General features: G+C 38.6%; 1 protein-coding gene across 1 annotated transcript in view; it reads right to left on the reverse strand.

Moving 5' to 3' along the window:
* Nucleotides 1–648: 648 nt before the first annotated feature.
* Nucleotides 649–18613, reverse strand: part of THSD7B (thrombospondin type 1 domain containing 7B) — an 856222-nt gene continuing 838257 nt past the window's right edge. The window contains exons 23-28 of the mRNA XM_032856149.1: nt 17647–17820; nt 17451–17546; nt 14638–14720; nt 12402–12594; nt 9193–9280; nt 649–1814 (exon numbers count right to left, since the gene is read on the reverse strand). Coding sequence (XP_032712040.1) covers nt 1733–1814; nt 9193–9280; nt 12402–12594; nt 14638–14720; nt 17451–17546; nt 17647–17820 — 716 coding nt within the window. The 3' untranslated portion in view covers nt 649–1732. The remainder of the gene's footprint in view (nt 1815–9192; nt 9281–12401; nt 12595–14637; nt 14721–17450; nt 17547–17646; nt 17821–18613) is intronic.

Here is an 18613-nt window from a genome sequence, read left to right on the forward strand (position 1 = left end):
ATGTCTAAAAGGAAAATGATTTCATTATCTTCATTGTGTGGGTCAAACAACTGAGGCAGACATAATTTGCGATCCTTATGCCGGGTCGCACATGGGAAAATGGCACAGCCAGGATTTGATTTCTGAAGAAGGATCTCTTAAATTTCTATGAAGATCGTTGATGCTGTTATTTAAGTAAACTAATAAGAGGCCAACTCTAGGGTGTGTTTGCTCAGTGACACTAAAGATATAAGCCATCCTATTTTCATGTATTTTTTTTTCTTTTTAAACCATAGTGCCAATGGACAAAACTGGTTAATCAGTGTTAAATGCTTAACAGAAGTCCTGTATAAATGAAAACTTCCTCTCTCTTCCTCAGTGTATCACATTTCTAACATTCCCATTTACTGAGGACATTGACATATCAGTGTTTGGTTCTAGTGTTAACTGAGCTTTAAATATTCCTTCAAAGCTACTCTGTGGAATTGTAGTTGGCTCTATTTCATAGTGTACTTGATAGTGTTGAGAATGCGGAATAAGAATCCCTTTCTCCGGCAGTGATTTCAGCTGTCAACCCCTACAGCAGTGACACAGGGAAACTGACAGCAAAACTGTTTTTGTCAAGGCAAGGGCATTTCATAAGTGAATAAGTCTAGAACAGGCAATATCTCAGTCTCTTGAGCACTTTATTTGTTATAAATACAAGTCAATACCACAAGATGGCACCTTCTTACTCTCAACATCTACAATTACAAACAATTATCTTCATAAAATGATTTCAGCTCTTTAATGTGTTTAGGTATTATTGAAACCTTATAAAAGCAAGACTTGCTACAAACAGGATTGGTGTTTGATGTATAGTAAATGAGGTCAGATAATTAAATTCAAAAAAAGAATTTATAAATATTCAGATAAGAAAATTGAAATTACAAAAGCAGAGTTTGTTATCATTAAACTGAATTACCAGTGTGTATGGTATAGTATTATATCTACATGGCTAAGTTTCTGTTAAAATAGTTTTAGTAATCAAATAATCTACCTCATTCTCCAACATAATCACCTAACACTCAATACATATTTCATTCAGAAACCACCTAGCTTTCATCTAGACCAGCAATTATGCCCACGCCATTTTTTTTCAATAAATGCAGCCCATGAAGTGCCATCATCCCCTGGCTACAAAACAAAATACAATATTTAAAGGTAAAAACTCAGAGAATTTCTGAAATGGTAAACCATTCTCTCTGTGTTCATGAAAATAGGCAATCCAATTTGAAAGTCTTTGAACCAATGTAAACTCTAGAAAACTCAGTGTTGAAATATGGGAAGAATAAAGACTTGCACTAATATAGTGCATAACAAAGCAGTGTCAGGCTCATCATTTACAGTAAATGCCTTGATTGGACTTTCCTCCAGATTGTCATCATGCTGCTGAAGATAAAGTTTACTGAAGTCTGTGGGAATTCCATCATGTTTTCTTCCTCCCATTTCCAAACAGGAAGAGAAGGGTTTTCAGGACCCTTGGGAAAATCAAAAAATTAAACACACACCCACAAACAACTTGAAAGCAAAATGGCAGACCTAAGAATCCTTGACTCCATGTTCAAATGAAGTTGAGAAAATATTACTTTTGCAATATTTGTATTCTGCCCAATATATCACATCATGAGATTCCTCAAAAAACTGAGAAGTCTGAGAGCTACAAAAGAGAAAGCGGTTAAGGCAGTTGATGTCTACATTTGGATTTTTCAGGTTACATGTCTAAGTCTCCGTCGTAGGCTAAGGTCAGAGGCTTCTGTTGGGGAGGTGTGCTTTGATGTGGTTTTGGCTTCTTGCTGCAAAGGGAAAAGAATTCCTCAGATATAGGTTCACAGAGCTCTGTTTATCTGCCAAAGACAATTACAAGGTATAGAAATTCATGTGGTTAAATGACAAAAGATTGAGTGCTCTGAACATGTGGGTTTCTTTTTTGAATACTTGTATATTTTATTCCTATTTTAAGGACAAGCTATCATTTTTTTTTTTCAAAATCTTAAAAGTGGTTTCATGGAAGCAATGAACTCAGTAGAGAGCTACTTTTCCTCATTCTTGTTTATACTCAGTAATGCAACCAGATGCTGTTCACTAATTCCTAAGCTACCATGACCCTCCTATCAGAGATATTTCATAAGAGCAGCTGGAACAGCCAGACTCCTCCGCCTTACCCTAGTGGTGTTCTTAATTCGCTTCTGCTCTGACCTAAAACCTGACATTCGGATGCCATGTCACCAGAGTCTGCTAGGAAACTTTCTCTGGTCCTGCACCATGTAGAGCCACTCTCGCCTGGTCTCTGACCTGAGGCTGACAACTTTGCCAGGTCAGGGAGGGCTGCTGTTCCTTCTCACAGAGAAGCTGAAATTGACCAACCTTGGCAAATTGTACAGTGATGGCCCAGATGTGGGGCAAAACAACCTGCATTATACTTTGTTTCTTAGTACGGGTAAAACTCAATCTATGAAGTTTGATAGTTTGAATTTTCCCTCATCATGCCCCATCCCTACCATACTGTTTCTCTTCCTTCCTCAGTGCCTTTGCTTTGCCATGCCTTTAGATCCCAGCTCTTTGGCGTTGCCAACTCTTTCCTTGTCTCCAAATTATTTTACAGCAGCATCTATCATTAATTGAAAGTATGCTCAGTGCCAAGCCTTGTGCTCAGCATTTTACATAAAATACCTCAATAAACCCAGAACAACCCTGGGCGTGGGGTAGGGGGAGCATTAGGGTTTATACTTCTTTATAGGGTGGGGGGAGCATTAGGGTTAATACTTCTTTATAGAGAAGGACCAGAGAGGTCCCTTACCTTCTCCCAAGTGACTGAACAGCTCAGGCTGAAATTTAAGCACATCTAACACAGACGCCCAGGCCCTTAACCTCTTCAGTGCACTCTCTGTATCTATCCCATTAATTTGGCATGTGGTAGACACATTTTTTTCTGAACATAAGAATTTTATGCTTTGAACTTAGAAAAACACATTTTCATGTGTACAATTCAGTGGCATTTAGTATATTCAGTGTTGTGTAACCATCATCTTATCTAGTTCCAGAACATTTTCATCACTCCAAAGAAAAACTCTGTACCCAAAAAGCTGTCTTCCTATTTCCCCTACCCTCAGCCCCTGGCACCCACTTAACTTTCCATCTCTTAAGGATCTGCCTATTCCGGATATTTCATACAGTAGAGTCCTACTATATGTGGCCTTTCTGTCTGGCTTCTTTCCCCCAATGGTTAACATGGAGACTTTTGTATTATGTGAATTTTACCACATACACAAAAAGAGATGCCTCATAGAATTAAAATGAGCCTAGAGAGTATCACCTAGTTTAAATGCTCAAGTTCTAAAGTTTTTTTTTTTTTTGGTTTGATAATGAACATTACAAAAAGAAGAAATTAAAAATGATTTTAAAAATCACTAAAGGAAAAACCACAGATCCTATCAGTGCTCCTGCCTGGTATCTGGGGTGCAGTGGGGACTCAGTGGATGCTGAGGGCTGGGCATGGGCTGCAGGCAGACACCTTCCAACCAGGGAAGCTGAGGACAGGCAGAAACCAGCTCTAGCATCCTCTACCATAGGAGCCCTACTCTCTGATTGTGTGCTTCTCTCAAGGGTATTCACTGCATGATTGTAAGAATAGTATTCAATTTTATATATATTCCAGTGGCTCTAGTTCTACTGCCTGGCCCAGACTCTAGCATCAAGAATGGACCCAGCTTGAAATGAGGTCCAGAGGATGCTAATCTGCAGCATTTAAAAGTACTAAGAGATCACACCACAGTTTAGGACAACCAAAAAGGCGACAGCTGTGCATCTACAGTGGTGGTCGTGCTGATGAGAGTGGAGGTTGTCTTAATATAAGATGGTTCATCTGAAATGACAGTTGGGATCTTCTCCATCCTGTATCTCCTGTCTTTTCAGAGGAGAAAGGAAGAGAACAGGAAGAGATGTAGGTGCTTCCAAATAGTTCTTGACAATCTGTTCTTAATTAGCATTTGCCAAGGGCTACTAGGCATAGAGAAATGAAAGAAGATCTCTGGGGAGTGGGGAAGAGGGATAGAGATGGCTGGATCTTTATATTGATGTTGCCTGGGAGACATCTAAACTTGGCTAGCCTGTTTGTTGGGCCTATAAAATTCTGCTCAAAATATTAGAGATATTTTTATGAATGAGTTCCCTGTCTGGGATTATGGAAAAGAAAAGGGGTCTCCTAATACATAGACCTTAAATCCTTGTGGGCCATGGAGTGCGCTGGGGATCATTTGGATGAAGACCTCATTTTTTATGAATCGCTTCAAATTGGGTAACCTCTCAACTACTACTAATATAACTATGAATATGTGAGATCTGAGAAATTTTAGAGTTTGAAAGTTCTTAAATGCTGGTAAACTGAGTAAGGTGGTATATGTCGAGTAGCTGTGACTTTACAAATCTTCCTGACTAGTTAAAAAATGACTGAGGAGAGGGGCTGTCCGTAGCAAAGTCAGCAACTAGAAGGCCTGTCTTGAGAGGCCCTGCTCTCTTTCCTTTCCCCCTTACTGGTACTCATTTTCCCCTTAAGAAATACTTTTTCTCTTCAACTCTGGTATCAGGAGAGGTGTGACCACCTCACACTAAATCAGGACCCGCGGATGCCTGCCACATGGGCCACCACCACTCATCCTGTACCCACGGTGGATCTCTAATCCATCACACTATTCTTCCCTGTCGAACTGAGGTGTCACCTCATAACTCTTCCTAATGGAGCCCTCTTGACAGCCACCACCACTTCCAGGGTTGGCACAGGGATAAAGCTATTATGCAACACCGACGGTAAGAGACCATTGTGTGACACACATTTAAAGTGACCTCCTCCAGGATCATTTGCATTTTAGCAAAGGACAAACCCAAGAAGGCAGAAAAACAAACTGATGATGAACGGACAGCATACTGCAGGAAATTAACAGCACCACTGAATTCAAGCCCCAAGGACCCATCCCCAGGCCAGGAGAGATTAAATAGCTTGATGAACGCCTGAAATGGTCTTTGGTTTATGCAGCCACTCATGAGGGCGGAGCCTCAGGGAGTAGGTGCACTACTCTGAAATGTGGGCAGGACGATGGCCCATTTACAGAGAATGGATATGCTGGAGTTATCTAGAGCAATTTTCTGGCACTATGTCTAGATTGACTACAGGCTCACCCAGCGCTCGTCTTCGCTAAATTGCCTCATGGATCTTTTCTGCCAGGGGAGCAGGGGCATCAGTAATATTTCAAAAACTTCGAGCACTAATGGTAGATGTACAAAGGGTTGTATCTGAACGAAGTGGTCCTTAAGAAGACGATTTTTCTATATTTTCTCAAAAGCATTTCTAAGTTTTATTATAAACTGCTTTCATCTAAAGTATACACCTAAGGCCTGGCATATTACAGCAGTTCTCTTGTCCTAAGCCTTTTATTTTGGGGAGAAAATATAAAATCTCCAAAACTGTCATCGTCTAACTCCTCTGCAAGCTATTTAATAGAAGAAAATGCCCTGAAAGTATCTATTTGGACTCTCTAGGCAGCTCCCGTGTAACAGGAAATGGTAGGTGTTTTGATATCAATAGGTCTGTTTCCAGGTCTATAGCTTACTTGGGAAACAAGGAGCCTCTAAAAAATATGAAAACTGTAGCCACTACATTGAACCTAAAGGGTTTTTAGGGTCACTCAAGAGAAAGAAATTGCACACCAGAAGACCAGTGGAAAGCACGTAAAGCTCTGGGCCTAGACCAACCTAGAAGTGATTTTACCAGGCTCATGACCTCAGATAAGTGATCCTCAGAAAAGTGAAATAACTTAGCTCGCCTTAAAATGGGTACAATAAGGGGCGCCTGGGTGGCTCAGTGGGTTACAGCTTCTGCCTTCGGCTCAGGTCATGATCCCAGGGTCCTGGGATCGAGCCCCACATCAGGCTCTCTGCTCGGCAGGGAGCCTGCTTCCTCCTCCCTCTCTCTCTGCCTACTTGTGATCTCTGTCAAATAAAATAAAATCTTTAAAAAAAATAAATAAAATAAAATGGGTACAATAAGAGTAACAGCTCGGTAGATTTTTGTAAGGTCTGAAAAGGCAACCTCTGTAAAATATTTATTCATCCACTATTCTACTTCAGGTGGTAGAGGAGGGAGATATTTAAGAAACAACTATAATCACAGCCTAGACAAGTGCCAGAGAGGAGGAGGAATGGACAAGTTTTTCCAGACTGTTTAAGGGGAAAATGCTGGCATTTGCATTTTACTGGGAAGAAGCAACAGAGTGTCAATAGCTAAACGTGAAAATTCATTCTAGATGAATGGAAAAAAGGAGGAAACCCTGGAATCAGAACCCTCCTTGTAAAATTAGAAGGTACCACTGTAAGTACCCTAATATACCCTAATCCTTCAGGATAATTACATCCAGTACATTCAGTACTTTACATTAAGTACATTCAGTACTTGGAAGTTTTTCATATAATGAAGCATTTGTAATACAAAAAATACATAATAGACATCAAAAATATACATGCACAGTACAGATATAATGGTAAACTTCCCTAATACAATGGGTACATGGGGTCTTGAATAAAACTTATGAAACAGCAACACAAACTAAAAGTGCTGTATCTCAATAACTTAGAAATGAAGATAGTAAACTTGAAAAACCGAACCTGACCGTGGAAAGGGAGGTGAAAGCAATAACGAAATGATCTGAAAGATGGACACAAACTTTGTTCTCTATGAAAGAAGAGAAAAGGAGTATGTTATAATGAACTAATATAGGATTGTTGGGAATTAGAACTAAACACATGGGTTAAATATTCCAGCAGAAAAGGTACCATGTTATGAAAATTAAGAGTTTATAAAGGAAGTCTTCAATGAGAAAAAGTGATTTGGGCCTATCCAACACAGCAGACTATCTAAGGCATAGGGAAACTAATGAAGCTGTAAGGATTGTTCAGGCTTCAATTGTGGAAGACTTTAGTTGGCTGGTTAGGCAGCCAAAACCTGACTTTCATTTTGTAGTCAAAGAAAGCCAACGCTGGTGTCTGAGTAGGAGAAGGGCTGATCATCTGGCTTTTAGGAAGACTAATTTGGCTGTAGACAGAAGAAAGGAACAATTGTTTTGAGTCCAGATATATAGCTATTGTGCTACTCCTAAAGGGAGAGGACTAAAGTCAAGCACTGAAGCTGAGAAAAAATGGATGTGAGAAATACTGTACCATATATATTTATGTAATTTGGTCACTAAAATAAGGGAAAATTACACTGATGTTTAAATTTTCTAGAAAATTGTTTCCAGAATTCAGTGATGTACCTAATTAATCCCCAGAGTTTAGAGTCATTCAGAAAGGGCCTCGGGGCACCTGGGTGGCTCAGTGGGTTAAGCCTTTGCTTTCGGCTCAGGTCATGGTCTCAGTGTCCTGGAATCAAGCCCCACATTGGGCTCTCTGCTCAGCAGGGAGTCTGCTTCCTTCTCTTTCTCTGCCTAGTTGTGACCTCTCTCTATCAAATAAATTAATAAATCTTTTAAAAAAAGAGGGGGGGCCTCAATAAATACTTAATTTTGAAGGACTAGAGAAATGTTAAAAGGCAAACTTAAGGACTATTACTACAAATTACTACATCCCCAATTCTAAATCCTATGGTTCCCTCTTCCCTGGAATACCTAAGAGATTAAAAACTTGGATGTACCACACTTGTTAATTTTTAAAGAAGAACAGACTATCTTATTCCCTTGCACTGTGTTGGTCCATTACTTTGAGAAGTTTCTCATCTGTTAAACCCTTATATCTTTTGTCGCAATATAAGACCTTTTCCTCCTTTTCTAATCTGTTTTAGTGATGAATGCAGCCTATCACTCTGAACCTCATATAAAGCTTTCAACAGGATCTAAGAATACACACAAAATTTATCGAGACATAAAAATTTGTCAAATCATTTGATTATAAGGTAAAGGACTAACCAAAGGTGTTACTTTTTACTACAGCTCTATGGAAAGAGTAGTTGGATAGAAATCCAATTTCTAGCACTAGAGGTGGCAGAAAGAATTAAAGTCATCTTATTTTCTTCACTAATTTTCACTGATCCAGGGCAAAGAGTTATAAACCTGTGTAACCTTGGAAACAGAATCTGAGGCTAAATGTACAAAGGCTGGATTTCAATCGAGATTAAAACTTGGGTAAAATTTCTCAAGGAGGGGTGCCTGGGTGGCTCGGTGGGTTAAGCTTCTGCCTTGGGCTCAGGTCATGATCTCAGGGTCCTGAGATCGAGCCCCGCATCTGGCTCTCTGCTTAGCAGGAAGCCTGCTTCCCCCTCTTTCCCTCTGCCTATTTACGGTCTCTCTCTCTGTCAAATAAAATCTTTAAAAAAAAAAAAATTCTCAAGGAAATAGTTTAATAGATGATGAATATAAACAGCTCAATTTGGAGAAAAAAAGTAGAGTAACACTTTAATCTCATGAAAATAAAAAAAAAAGATCCTTTAGAAATTTTGCTTGGAAGCTAGTAAAATATTCTCAACACACTTGAAAACATTCAAATGTATTTACTCCTGGCTAGTTTTAAGAGCAGCTCATCAACTAAAATATATTCTGTACAGTAAACCAATCATTTCCTGAGAATAATAAATTTTTAGGAATAAGTCCCTTACAAAATGGAATTGACAGAAGATTTTACATCTGGTCAAGGTGGATAAACACCTGGCTCTACTATTTAAAATGTACTAAACTGGTTGTTTGAACCTCTGGGTCAAGATAGGTCAATTTAAGAATTAGAATTTTCTAGAGTAATAGCTCTTAGCATTAACTGCAGCTTAGCATTACGTGGGATGCCTTTAAGTATCCAGATGACCCGGCCAAAGGCAAGACTAATGAAATCAGAATCACTGGGGCTGGGAGCCAAGTATCAGTCCCCAGGAGGTACTAAGAGATGCTAAGATACAGGCAAAGCGAAAAATAATCAAAATACTAAAATGGGGGAAATCCTCACTAGTGATTTCCCTCTTATACCTTCTGATTAAAAGTAGGTTGTATTAAATGAGGACAGGAAAGATAAATGATTTCAACTATTCTACTGTTGATAATTATTTGTGGGTAAAGGGTCCAGTGATAATGGGCAAGGATCTTTTAATAAAACACATCACTGATCAGAACATGGAATATAAATGTTTTGCGAGTCAGTACTTACCAAAGAAGGTAGGAAGTAAATACTAGGAAAATCATGATAAGAAAACCTCCACCTGAGACGCCATAAACCCAAATTTTTACTCGGCCATCTGTTTAAGATAGAGATTAAATAACAAGCTTAGCATACAAAAGTCTTCTCATCTGAAATATTTATCCTCTGAATTCTGAGACTGGCATAAGTCACAATCACAGTGGAACTACACACATGTGACAGCTAGAAAACATTCGACAAAGGTGAAAATGTAAAACGTTAAGACAGTATCCAATTTTTCACAATGGCAAACACGCCAGTAATCGTTCTTCATAAAATCTAATGATTGTCAGGCTATTTTAAATGTATTTTTATGTGTGTCTAGTCTCCTACATACAATACAAAAAGTACTGCAATACATTTTGACAACATCGAGAGAAGCAAAAAATAAAGAGGCCATCCTGTAAGCAAAGCAAATTACTGTCACCACTTTGGTGACACCTGATGCTGAGTGAACAAAAACTATATGCCCAAAAGTAATAAACTCACTAAATTATGCCAAATTATAACCACACGTGTAAAAGCACAGACATTATTTTTATGTCCTATCTGCCAGAGTTAAGAAAAATAAAACCACATAAGTCTGATCTATTTTGTTATTTTTACTGTTATGCACAAATTGAGTGTATGTATGGTTTTCTATGTTCTGTTTATGTGAGCACCGTCGAATGCCTGAGCGTTCCCAAGGAACAGCCTTCCTTTCTGAAAGACAAAGACACACACTCACACACACACACACACAGAAGATTCATTACACTACATGAATTTAACTAACTGCACGTCCAAAAATCATCAGCATCTTATTTGAAAGGCTTCTGTGGGGTGAACAACAATCAAAATCTATGGTAATCAACATTTGTTTGGAATAAAATCACAATTACATTCAATTATATTGTCACTCCCCATTAGAGTTTTTGCTTACAGGACACTTTAAAACCTCAGTCAGGTTTTAGAAAGAGGTTTCAATGTAGTAATGATATTTTTCTACGGTCATGAAACTTTTAACAAAGCTTTGATTCTGATCTCTTTGAAATACTAATGATGAAATCCCCACTTCTGAGTGTTTTACATTTGGGGGGAAAAAAAAAAAAGTCTTCGCTAAGAGAGAAAGCACCTTTCATCTTCTTACTCCTAAACCTCACAGAGCTGAAGTATTTGGAGGCTCCATAACTTTGAAATCCCCAGTGTAGAGGTATGTGGTCCATGTTACTTAAAAAAGAATATAACTTTTTATAATAACATAATGGACAGGATCAAACTATGAAGAAAAGGTAAGTCATGAAAAATAAGTCGCGCTGCTACCCTCTCTCAATTCCCAAGCCAGAAGCTACCACTGTTATCCTTTTCGTTTCCTTTAGCAGTTGAGTTTCCTTATGTATAATGCAAACGTTCGAGTACAAGCATACAAATATATACATCTTTTTTTTTTGTCAGGGGGGAGATACGAATGGCACATATTTTGAATTCTACTTTTTTAGAAACAACTTCCATGCTAGATCAGAAGACAGGTCTTATTCTTTTTAATATGAAGCACATCGGATAATTGTATCATTTTCTTTTTCCATTTTCTGTTTATAGACATTTAGATTGTTTCCACTATGCTTTAGAACATTTGTAACAAACATTATTTAGTAGACATGTACATATCTGTATGATGGGTTCTTAGGAAACAAATTTTAGGTCCAACTGTATGATGTGTATTGCCTAAACGTCTTTCTAGAGGTTGCTCCAATTTATACTCTCATGAGAAAAAAAGATACACATACATGTATTCACATCCAGGCCGCCACTGATGTTTTCATTAGCCCCCAAAGGCTAAGGACTTCACTTGTGGATTTGAGCATTCATTTCTCTAGAACCTCACACTAATTCTCTTCCTGAACTGGGGGCTACAGGTAATGGAGGAGCCTGGCTACATTTCCTACCACGCTTCCTTCAGATTTAAAGCTACTGCTCATTTAGTTAACAAAATGAATGAAACATTTTAAAAATCCATGACCTGCCCAGACATAAAGCAGAATCAGCAGCGAATAAGATACTGTGGGCATCCTGAAAAGTTGGCTGAGGAGTGTACATCTGGTTCTTCCTAGATCTAGTGTCCTTTGGGCCCAGGCTCTGGTTTTTGCTTCATTTAAGCATATCATTAAGACACTTTTGATACACAGAGGCCTGGGGTCTGGGAGGAATTCTCAGGGTATGTTTTGGATGAGCTCTGTCTACATCTTCCCTCTCCACGTCCTGTCAGGCCTCTTTGCTTAATTGTTATCAGCATTTTTGTTTCCTAGCAAAGGTATGTATGATTAGCACCAAGAACCTTGCATTCATTCTCAGCATGCTTCGTAGGCGGGGAGCTGAGACAAATTCTATGACCTGCCTTGCAAATCTTCCCATCACTTACTGGTGATAAAACCTTAGTCAAATTCATATTCACTGTTTCAGACTTCTAATCTCAAAATCATTAGGTTTTTGCAACCTAATGAGATCATTCACTCAATAAAACCAGCCCAGAACTACAGGTTACACAAAGCTTCTAATGTTCACTCCTCTCCTTAATAACCACTAATTCCTGACTCCTATAGGCCCAGCACTATGATAAAACTCACAACATTCCTGCAAGGTAGGTGTCTTTGGACCTGCTTCCTCATTTATGAAATCAGTTGAGAGAGATGAAGACGTTACGCTCAATCACAAAACAGGTACATTCTGAGTTGTGATGTCAAGGTCTGTCTCTGAAATCAAGGCTCTTTACTGTGTTTCTCAAACCATATAGAGTCCCTAGACATTTCCTGAGGTATCTGCAGGTTCTTGATTCTAAGACAACTTCTGCTTTTAATTTCAATTATGTACACATATTCACAGTTAAAATGGCATTCTCTTTTGCAGAGGTAATTTACAATGAAAAGATAACTCTAAAGCTTAACAACATGAGGACTCAATTCCATAGCTCCTAGACTGGGCTTGAAAGAGACTTCTCTTCAACCATCCAGGAGAACATTTTACATTGAAAGGGACTCTCCCTTTATGACATTCAGAGTTGAGAAACCTTGAATTGGACCACATCACCTCTTCCATCTCTCCTCTTTTACTCCTTCCCTCCATTCTTTATGTCATAAGCAGCGATGACAATAGGAACCCCCATGTCCCTCAAGTAAGTGTGTATTTCTTACTCTTCAATGTACCTGGATCAAGAGGTGGTAGGGACCATCCTTTAAAAATGTCATGTATCTTTGAATTCACAGGTCTGTTTTTCCCTGCAAGGTTCTTCACATCAGCTTTTTTCTCCTCAGAGCCAGGTACTTTCATACAGTAATCCAGGAAACCATTTGACCTCATGATCTCTCTGTAGCCCTTCTCACAACCACAGACTCCACCCTAAAGCATACAAAATAGTTTTATGGTTACATGGTGATGAAAATGAACAATGTAAAAGTTGGAATCACTTAATACCTGTGTGATGTGTTATGACAATTTGGGGTTTTTCAGCAATAGAGTTGCAAAAGAGATAAAAAACAGAGCAGTTCCTTTCTTGTGAATTCCAAAGTCAACCTTAAATACATCATCAGATCTCATGCCTTCCAAGTAAGAAATCACAATTCTTTGTCAATAGAGGGCATCAACTCTATCCCTTTCTCCCTTACAGAGATGTTCAAGGCATTTATTTAATCAAATTATCCTCCATTCCCTGTCTCCCCAATGCAACTGTTTGAAATTCCTGCCCACCCACTGGAACCTGCTGCCCTTGATGCTGAGAAGTAAAGCAACAGGGATTATGTAAGAAGCGCCTTTGGGCTTTGTGCTCTTTGATGTCAGCTGCTGAATGTGCTTACCACCTTCTACCACTGATCACTAACTAGTCTGAACTACCTCTCTGCTTGCAGGCTTGGTTCTGCACTCAAGGAGGGCAGCCTGAGTGGAGAAAAAGGAAAAAGACTTCACCAAACGCACATGTTCCACAGTCTTCCTTGGAGGAACCCGGTGTCACACTACAACACATTCCTAGTTGGCACTGTAACAATGTGTCCTTCCTGTTTCTCTGAACTCCTGATCATTTTCATGTACAATAAACCTCTCCAAGATGCTGGCTAGGGTGAGGTGTAACAAACAAGGATTTCTCTCTGTCTCTAGAAGTGAAACTGAAAATAATTGCTCTTCTGTCCTCCAGTAAACATAAAAACAATAGAGAAGAATAGAACAAGTTAGGCATACAATTATGAGTTTGCTGTAGGGGCACCTTACCTGAAATTATTTGGCATTTTTTGAACAGACTCTAGTCTCACATAGCCACTCAAGGCTGGGTGAGCCATAAGGATCGGTACATTTGGGCCATCGATTGTTAACACATGATGTTAAGGAGCAAAAGATACTAAAGCTAGGGAGGGCACCTCCATCTTCTACAAGAGGAAAAGGTCAGAAAAGTACATTAAAATTAATAATTGCCATTGTTTAGTAAAAGGCAGCATTCCTATAATAATGACATTACAGCATTTCATTTGAAGATATTACATGATGTTTAATAGAGAGCTAATTAAGACAATTAAGATCACCTCTAATCTAACTGAAATGCTGTAGCCAATCACATGTGCCAAAAGTTCAAGGCAAAAGGTATTTATGTTTTATTAAAGAGGGTATCCAGACAGCTGGTGGAAAGCTACACCTTCTCTTTTGCAAACCTGATTAGCCTAGAAGTTGTTGCTGACCTCTTTTCTCCTCTGTAAGCTTAGGCACGAGCTTTTCTGTGGAAGGAATTAACCCACCTTGAAGTGAAAGAGCCATAAAATAGGATTGAGTGCTTGAATTATTTTTAACAGGATCATTTTTGGAAATAGCACATAATAAGAAACCTGTTCCTTTAAGGAACATGATAGAGGCACTGCTCCCTATGAGGGTCATTGATTAGAATACACTGCACATTTTGCATTAATTCCTGAGCAGTGGTAAATGGGAGTAAAGGGAGAAGAATGGAAGAAAGAGTTCTGCTTTAAAAAACAAAAAAATGTGCACCCGTGCATACATACTTTTTTTCTCCACACAAATACTTATTTTAAATGAACTGAAAATTTACTCATACTAGTGTTTACTAATTAGCAAATATGAACACTGAGAAGATCTTTCAAAATAGTTTGGGTAGCTGAAAAGCTAATAATGAAAGAATAAATCAACTGAGAACATTTATTGATAAGCAGAGCTAATATGAATTAACTATCTGAAAGGCAGATTTGGCTATAGCCTTAAGACATGGCTCTATTAAAAAAAAAAAAAAATCCTTAATGGCTGTGATTATTCCTGCAAATTCCTCTAGATGGTACCGGGAGCACATGGAACTGCTGCTAGGGCTGTAGCTTGCAGGACAGAAAACATCCGCCAGCTTATGCAGAAGACAGCAGTTTGTCTAGAAGGCTTCAGCCCGGGACTCACCTGTGTACAGTAGGAGAAAGGTTTTCTGCAGGCTGGATTACACTGCCGAATAGCAGCAGGACGTGCCTGAGGGGCGCAGCCTCCTACAAAGAAAAACAAAAACAAAAAAACAAAACAAAAAACACAAAACCCACCATCATTTGCGGACTTTTCTATGATAAACATTAAAAAAAAAAAATGGTTTTCCTCTCTGGGCACTCTGTAACATACTCTTTTTTATATGCATCTGCTGACACATGGTCCATCTGAATTTTATTGATTAGGAAGAATTGTTCAAGATGGGAGGCTCTGCCAACAAGATGGTTGCGGTAGTTTTTGTACCTATTCATTGGCAAATGTGATTCTATCATAGGACTCTGCTTGAGGGCCACATCTGTTTGCCGGGCCAGAAAAAGAATGGATGAAATTTCAATTTCATTTCAGGAGCCCAAAGTACATCTGCTCAAAGACCCATTCTTTGTATATTTTTCTCCAGTGCCTGAATACCCCAACTAGGCAATAAGCCAATTGGCAACAACCAATGTTAAAAGAAAGCCACAAATAGGTTCATGGACCACAATAGCAAACTTTTTGGTAAAGCTTTAAATATATCTCAGCCAGAATGCATACACACACACATACACGCGCAGTCACAAATGGAGCTTGACACATTTTTTAAAACAAATGTATAAGCTCCTGGAGAGGCAGTCATACATCTGATACAGTACTTGCAGGTATTAAATATTTTTGAGTAAATGGATGGAATAATGTCTCTGTACTCTGCGATAATTTACACATTAGTTATGCCTTTCAGGAGTCAGGTACTAGGCTAAGAACTTGATGTACTGAGGGTAGCATTTAAATTGTATTTATGTAATACTGGTTTCACTTATAGATTCTAGCTTTTGCCTTACTATAATTGCCACCCAGTTATAGCTTATGATTGGGTACCTAGCAAAAATCTTTCAGCCCAAGATGGTGTAGGAAACAGACCTACGTTTTCCCTGTGAACAAAGCAGCTAAATTCCTAGTGTTACTGAAAGAATAAAAATCCTCACAGGGTAAAACAAAACAAAACAAAAACAAAAACAAAAACCTAAAATCCAGAAATATACCTCTGTGTGAATGGATAATTTGGACAGAGGAGCAATAACCACATGGTGGTGTTGCTGCCAGTACTGCTTGGGGCGGTGGGGGGGGGGTTGTTTCCACTCTTTTTAACCAGAGCTCTCCAAAGAGCAGTGTCTGCGCCCCTGGGGACAGACTCTCTAGGGAATTGGTAGAGATTCCCTAGAATCTCTAGGAGTTTTATCTAGAGGACACCATGCATCTTCTAGTATCTAGAAGATACTAGAATTTGTGTAGCTCATACAAATGTTGTTTAAACTTAAAAAATGAAATGAAGCTAATAGTTAACAGCCGATAGTGATAACCTGAGCTCATCAATGGATGGCCCAGTGTTGTACACTGTGCAAGTCCATGGAGGAGAATTTGATAGTGTAACTCGCACCAGCCCGCTCTCAGGGTGCTGAGAGGATGCTGCTTGTGATGTTCCTGGTTAAACAGATTCACAACGTATTCAGTTTCAACAATAACTTACAGAACGGGCAAGCAGCTTAAAATAAATTACCATACAGATAAACTATGGATTAAAGAGAATACAATAACACAAATATAGGCAAACAAGACAAAGACAAGGCTAACAATTCTTCCATTCCTATGGAAGAATAGAAATTCTCATTGATATGATAAGCTCTGTCAGCTGCAGTAAAAACTGACAATTTTCTCTGAAAAGGCATTAAAAAACTTTAAAATTGAGATCATTTGTACATTCAGATTGTATCCACTGTCATGAGTAAAAAACCTTTGCTCCATCTATGTTTAGATATTAAATAATTATAATGACTAGCAAAATATCCAAAATCAAGCTTCCAGTGCGATACATTTTTTTGCATCATTAACAAATTTATTATATCTTTATCCACCCTTTTACGTTCAACTTTTGTGTTTTATAATATGATATGGTAGCATCGTATAGCATAGAATGTTGGGATATGTCCTCAAAAACTTTTTACTGAGAAGGTACATGATTTAAAACTTTAGAGACTGTTGTTTTAAACTCCCATGTGTCTTTTTCAGACTTTGTCTCAGAACATGATATTTAAGGAAATTTTATTGTGTAAGTTGTTGGATATTATGGGTCTTGGGATAAAGTTGTTTGCTTTCTAAGATGCAAAGGTCTATTACTCAGCCATAAGGATGGAGTCTTGCCATTTGCAACAACATGGTTGGACCTGGAGGGTGTTATGCTAAGTGAAATAAGCAAGACAGAAAAAGACAAATACCATATGATTACACTTATACATAGAATCCAAAAACAGAAAAAATGAACAAACAACAAGAAAAAAGAAAGAACCAGACATAAATACGGAAAACAAACTGGTGGTTGCAAAAAGTGGGGGCAGGGGGATGGGTCAGGTAAAATGGGTGCAGAGGATTAAAAGGTACAAGTTTCTAGTTATAAGTCACAGGGAAGAAAAATGCAGCATATGGACTTTAGTCAATTATACAGTAATACAGTTATCATGGTGGGCATCTTGTATATAATTATTGGATCACTACGTTGTAGACCTAAATCTAATTTAATGCTATTATGCCAAGGATACTTCAATTAAAAATTTAAAACAAAATAAGGCCTAATGACGATTTGCTATGAAGATCATCTAAGGCCACCTGCTCAGTCTTCTCTTATACTTTGTAAGCTAATTCTTCTCACAAACAGCAACACTCAGAGATCTTTTTGAAGTGCCCACATAAATCTTAGGCAGGAATACCTGTGACATTAATGCCATCTGAACGTTGGCACCATACAGTTCGTTCATTATTGTTCCAAAGACTTGCTTTCCATGTGTAGTGATAACATTTGCCTCCTGCAAGTAAATATGATAACAGCGGTTCTATTACACCTCACATAAAAATAGAATAAGCATTGATCAATCAAGGCTGAGAATCGAGAAGTGCTCTTGGTACCTGTACAGGGGCGTGTTTCTAGAACCTGCTGGGGGCAGCTGTCTTGGTTCTCAAAAGACTGGACTATAAATGCCCTTGACCTAGACTGGCGGCCCATGGTCTCGAAGCTTCTTCCATTGATGCAGGTTAATTCACATGTGCTCCATTCTGACCATTCCGTTAAGTGGCAGTCTCCTAGATGATTGTGCAGGGCAGAGGAAGGAAAATAATATGAAAACTGGCACTTGAAAACGTTTACCTGGAGAGGGTTCACAATGACATCTGTGGTGATGGCACAGTGACAGGGGTGGGTTGTACACACTATACATGCCACCTTGACCAATTTTTCACTTAGGATATGCTACGAATGATGATTAATGGTTTAACCTAGTTTAGCAAGAAAGTATAAAAAACTAAATTGCCATTACTTCAAATCATGGCAGCCTTATCTAGAGGACACTATGTATCTTGTAGTAATAATAAACTTCTCAAAACAGTAACTCAGTTTTCAAAGAGAGGCGTAACGTCATAAAATAGACATCCATAGAAACCATATAAAAGGGAGAAGCTGGTCTCTGAAGTGGGATATCTTTGAGTATAAAGGATGTTTAATAATTTGAACATACACAATTGTGTGTGTATATAGATGTATATGTCTACACACACCTGGACCTATTCAGCTACCTGAAAGGCCATATCAGCTAGGTTGGTTATTAGGACTAAAAATCAACTCATACATTTTATGTAACTAATAATGACCTTGACATTTACAGAATGCTTTCATGAACCTATAGCCTTACTTGTTTCCACACACCATCTTTCAGGGGTTCATCATCTCAAGGAGCCAGTCAGCATTTTTTCGAGTGATAGCCAGTGTGTTACACACTGTCAGGTTAGGCATTATTAACAGATTTTCTAGATAGAACAATCGTTGGTCCAAGGCACTAGACTCTATGATCCTGATAAAACACCAGTGATTTGACAAAAT

Source organism: Lontra canadensis, unplaced genomic scaffold (assembly GCF_010015895.1).
Source record: "Lontra canadensis isolate GAN:19392208 unplaced genomic scaffold, GSC_riverotter_1.0 scaffold11, whole genome shotgun sequence".
NCBI classification, from domain to species: domain Eukaryota; kingdom Metazoa; phylum Chordata; class Mammalia; order Carnivora; family Mustelidae; genus Lontra; species Lontra canadensis.